This window comes from Coloeus monedula (assembly GCF_965178545.1).
Source record: "Coloeus monedula genome assembly, chromosome: 4".
Taxonomy (NCBI): domain Eukaryota; kingdom Metazoa; phylum Chordata; class Aves; order Passeriformes; family Corvidae; genus Coloeus; species Coloeus monedula.
The window spans coordinates 50,903,010-50,908,009 of record NC_138784.1 but is presented as its reverse complement, the minus strand read 5'-3'; the positions used below and the strand labels follow the sequence as shown (position 1 = coordinate 50,908,009).

Here is a 5,000-nt window from a genome sequence, read left to right as displayed (position 1 = left end):
GACGTTCGCGTTCTTTAGAAAGCTGTTAAGAAAGAGTGGGATCAGAAGCATTTTAGAAATGACTGATACAGCTATTTCACTGCAGTGATACATCTTATCATTGAGCTTGTCTTGGTGTAATGATTCCTGCATATAAAAGTCTACGTCAGTAGAAACTTATCTAAGAGGAAATGCAACTTTGGGCATAGAAAGAAAGAAAGAAAGGAAGGGAAAAAAAAGCCAACGAAAACTTTTATAGCCTTTCATATGTTAAAAGGTCAGAGAAAACAAATAGCACTTCATCTTTTTGTCAATAAGAGAATTGAGGTCACAGTTGCCTCGACAGTAACAAGTTACTAAGACCATAAATTAGAAGGCCCATAGTGTCTCTTTAAAGTCCTGTGGACACTGTTAGCAATGGACTAGTGCCAACAGCTGTGAAGGGGTGAAGGGTCCTCAAAGCACAGTGCCTGCCAGGATTGACTACACACTTCATCCTTTCCCACTGAGGTCCAGTTAGTGCCCCCTGCAATCTGCCATCATCAATCTAATTCAATAGAGTGACAGAGCCCAGGCAGTGTGAAACACTGAACTCTGCCATCAAGTCAGCGTCGACACTGCACTGGGTCTCATTACAACTGAGGGACCCTACTTCACTGGCAGTCAGACAAAGCAAAAAATGGCATAATTGGTCACACCGCAAGCTAAATCTTCACTCCAACTCTTAGATTACAGCCTAGGCTTTGTAAATGGTAAACAGTTCTTAAGAAGCCCTTACGCTGCCTTTAAAAAACATCATGTTACTTAAACCTCTACTTTTTCCTTACTGATACCATTTTCTGATCATACACTATGTAAATATTTGTAGCTTCAGATTCGAACAAGCTACCAAATTAAAAGCAAAAAACAGAAGATGAGGAACTGTTTGAAATATGCAACTTGATAAAAATAGCAGAATATAAAAGAGGGAAATGTATTTTACAACATGAAAATATTTTTTTCTTTTTTTCACAAGCTAGCTTGAGAGAAGAAATGTTCAAAATTTTATTCTAGTGATCTGGCTCTGGATACCTACAACATGATTTCAACATTAACTGCAGTAAGAATTAAACTTGGTGTTTAATACTACCATTTTCCAGAGATTTCTTGCTCTTACACCTGTAGACTGAGACTGGACTAAGGAAAATGACTTGTAAGTAATTTTAAGAGAGGGAATTATCTTTATTACTGCAGGTATTTTGAGTATGCTGGATATAATTTGATCAGTGCACCTTCAATTAAAGAATATTTGAGGCAATGGGTGGGAAGAAGGTTTCTTCTTCATATTATGTGTGGCTTGATACTATGTGTGTGACAATTTAGAGACAGCATTTGCCATGACATAAATTCCTAACAAACACATTAAACTAACACTATCCTGTAAATAATATAAAACAAATAGAAGCTTTACCTGGGTTTAAAAATCTTTCATTTTAAGGGAAATGAAAATAAATTACATTATTACATGCTCCTCTCATTGTTTTGGATTGCCAGTATTAAAGTAAAAAAGACCCAAATAGTTTGCCTTGGCTGAAAGAAGAATAAGTATTCTTACGTGAAAAGAGAACTGTGAGACAATATTCCAAAAAGGTGAGAAAGGTGAAAGTTGTTATCCTTCTTTCTCCACATATGGCAAGAAACAGGGACAAAAATCTTAGTCCATGGCTGCATCCCTTGAGCTCCTCTGAGCAGTCCTAAGAGGGGATGGGACTGCTGAGACATTCCCCCCCGACTGCTGTGTGGGCAGGAGGAGACAGCGCAGTGCAAGTGTCCTGCATGGTCACCCCTGAGGCTTGTGCCCAAAAAACTCAGTAGCCTGGTAGGTGTAGTCACAATACTGGGAGACCCCGGGGGTACTCACCACTCCCTGCATAAACAGAAGGGAGCATTCACATACATGCAGTGACCTCTAATGGTTAGAGCATGCACAGGGTACTGCAGACCTGTGATCTGAGGCATGGCACGCCCTGGGGACCTCCCTCAGTGGGTTTGACATTACACCTTCTGCTTGCAGAAAAATGCCCCCTATCAGGCTGGGAGTCATTTTGGGTGGAGACATGCCCTGCTACTCTTTTATCCCACAGAACAGCACAGAAAACCACTGGGTCAGAAGGGAAAGAAGGAAGAGGGGTCCTGACCCAGCATTTTAAAAACTGAAGATAGCTTGGACCCAGTCTTTGCTCCAGGGGCTGCGTTTTTCATTCCTGATGAATAGCATTATAGTCTTAGTTCAAGCAAAATACTGTAGATAATCTTGATGTTAGATAATTATTGCATAATTTATAATGTAAAAAATCTTTAAGTAAAAAAACCTCACTTGTTTGTTAGTATCAACAAATTTAATACAGGAAACAAATGTCTTGAAGCTAGTCACTAAGGCAAGTGTTTTCAATTTAGTTTAGGTTAATAATAAATAAGTAATAGGATAATGCATCTATGTAACAAACCTGTATTTCTAACTGCTGAACCACTTGCATTTGCACCCGACACTGAGCAGTGCTTCTGTCATCCAATGCATGTTCATTGTTAAGGTGCCTAGAGAAGGAAGTAAGACAGTGTTAAGATGAGGAAAATATCTTTATGGGTCCATTTTTCTCTCCTGCACATATGGCTTCCATTAGTTCCAATGGGAGTTGCGCAAAAAGACCTAGTCAGAGCAAGCAGTACAGACAACAATACAAAATAACAAAACTGATTATTTCATTTTCTTCTACCTAATTTCCCAGTGAGAACTGTCAGATACCCGGTTTCTATCTCCCAGGTCACATATGCCATCTAAGGGCCAATGTAACCCGTTACAAATATTTGTTAGAATGACTGATCTGATTTCCACTCCCTGTTGCTCATGCAGATGAAGAGAATCACCTTAGAATGAGTCTCCAAAAGATATAATTGCTTTTAGGCTGCTTGAACGACTGAGAATTAATGTAGACTTTGTTAAGATTTCTCTATCTGCTCTTCTTTAATCATTAAGCAACAATAGAACATCCACTACCCCTCCCCAAGAGCTCTAGGGGAACAGCCAAATTTTAATGCAGTTTCTAGAAGCAGACTCTAAGGATGAGGGAAGTGATTGTCCCCACCAGTATGAAGAAAAGTGTGCAAGGTAAAGGCAGGGGAAGGACCAGCTATGCACCTTACTAACACAGCAAGCTTCCTGGGAGAGGTTTAGGCTACACATGTGAGCTTAACAAAACAAAAACACACTCTGCGTCAGGGAAAGAGGACCTTGGTGAGCAGCTGCCTGTAACTGAAGTTCAGCCCAGACCCAAGTGGCTGTCCCCCAGACATTTCAACTGAGCATAAATTTACAAAGATCAATTAATAATGGTTTTTTGAAGGACAATGTGTTCATTTTATTCTCTCTCTCTTCCAGGATCAAAGAAGTCCCTTCTGGAGCTTTAATAGTGGGCTTCCTACTCCATGGAGAAGAAAACGTAAGGATCAGGCTAAAGAAGAAATGGGAGCAAAGGAGTTCTGCCTTTGAATGTGGATTTACTGGCTATTTCCACTGTAGGCATGAGGGGTAAGCTTTGCAGAGACTACAATCACAGATGGTTTCACAGTTACAGGAACTAAGTTATCTATACCACAGAGGAAATGTATCTTCTTCTTTTTCTTTTTTAGCAGAATGAATCAGAGAACTGTGTAGTCATTTGATTGCTAATATATGGGGAAAATGTATTTTTCAGAAACAGTGGAAAAACAGAGGGACTGTATCTCACTTCTACTAACACTTGAGCCTTTTAAATCATGACTTCACAGGTTTAGGACCCTATGATAGAGTTTTCAGGTGAGCAAAATGTTCTGTTATTCTTGCAACAGGCATGGCTGGGGAAGAGATATAAGTAATCGTGAAAGGTTTTGTTCATTCTTTTAATATAGAATTCTATAAGAATATACGTGTAACTTGTTTGGTAGTTTATGCTAAATTCAAGCATCACCAAGGACACATTTCCTTTATGTGAGTCATAGAACCTATAATTTATTTTCAAAGGAACTGACTTCGTTCCCCCCACTGATGCGAAAATGCACAATCAGTTTAAAAAGCAGGTAATTGCTCAGAACATACTATTCACTTGTTTTTTGAAATTTTGATTCAGAAGAATTTTACTCCCTCAATTAAACAGGCATGATAGTGCATGGCCTGTTAATGTAATGGTTTAATATTCAGTTAATTGGGTACAAAATTGCCAGAAGAAGGTCTGAAGACAGATTGTAGCTCTGCATCATTACCACTATCACCAGTACACACCAGTACACTGTGCTTCCATGTGCATGTATGCTCACCTGTGTATGCTCACAGGTATATGTGGAAAACACGAGAGCAGGCAAGAGTACTGGTATAAAAGATCTCCCAGCCCAAGTTTGAGGCTACTGCATGCTCATGATTATTTATTAGTTATTACAACATCATGTGTTTGCATAACACCTTATAAAATAGATACAGACATAGTCCTTGCCCTGAGGAACTTTAAATGTAACAGCAGTATGCAGTGTGGGAGAAGAAAGTCCAGTGTAATGTAATTTCAATATGATTACACGGTAACTTGGGAGTGTGTTGCAAGTTTCTTGAGAGTTAACACAGTAATCTTCAGAAAATGGTGAGATACACACATCTTTTATACCACGCTTTTACTGTGCATTTTGCTGTGCATTTTGGAGAAAAGCTACTTATGGAAACAGTAAGAGTGTAAAAATTGTTTTAAGAATTATTTTTTTCTGATCTTTCCTGCCTGTGAAGTAAGCTTGCTTTATTTATCATGCAAGTACAGGCAATGTAGTGAAAGAAAAACTAGGTCTAATACATTTTTTAAAACCTCTAAAATAACTTTTCTCTGTATTAAGTTGCTGCACTTTTAGGGTCCAATATGTGTCAATCGGCCAAGACAGAAACACATTTTTTCCTCCCGAAGGCTGGAAATAATTCCAAAGTGTTTGTTGTTGTTCCTTTTTTGTTTGTTTGTTTTTGTTTGTTTTTT

The 5,000-nt window shown here is 38.7% G+C and overlaps 1 protein-coding gene across 1 annotated transcript in view; it reads right to left on the bottom strand.

Annotated features, from left to right (window-relative positions):
* FOXP2 (forkhead box P2) overlaps positions 1-5,000 on the bottom strand; it is a gene marked incomplete at its 3' end in the record, with an annotated part of 394,472 nt that overhangs the window by 37,123 nt on the left and 352,349 nt on the right. The window contains exons 16-17 of the mRNA XM_082280538.1: positions 2,466-2,553; positions 1-22 (exon numbers count right to left, since the gene is read on the bottom strand). The exon at positions 1-22 is cut by the window's left edge and continues 62 nt beyond it. Of these exons, the coding sequence (XP_082136664.1) occupies positions 1-22; positions 2,466-2,553 (110 nt within the window). The remainder of the gene's footprint in view (positions 23-2,465; positions 2,554-5,000) is intronic.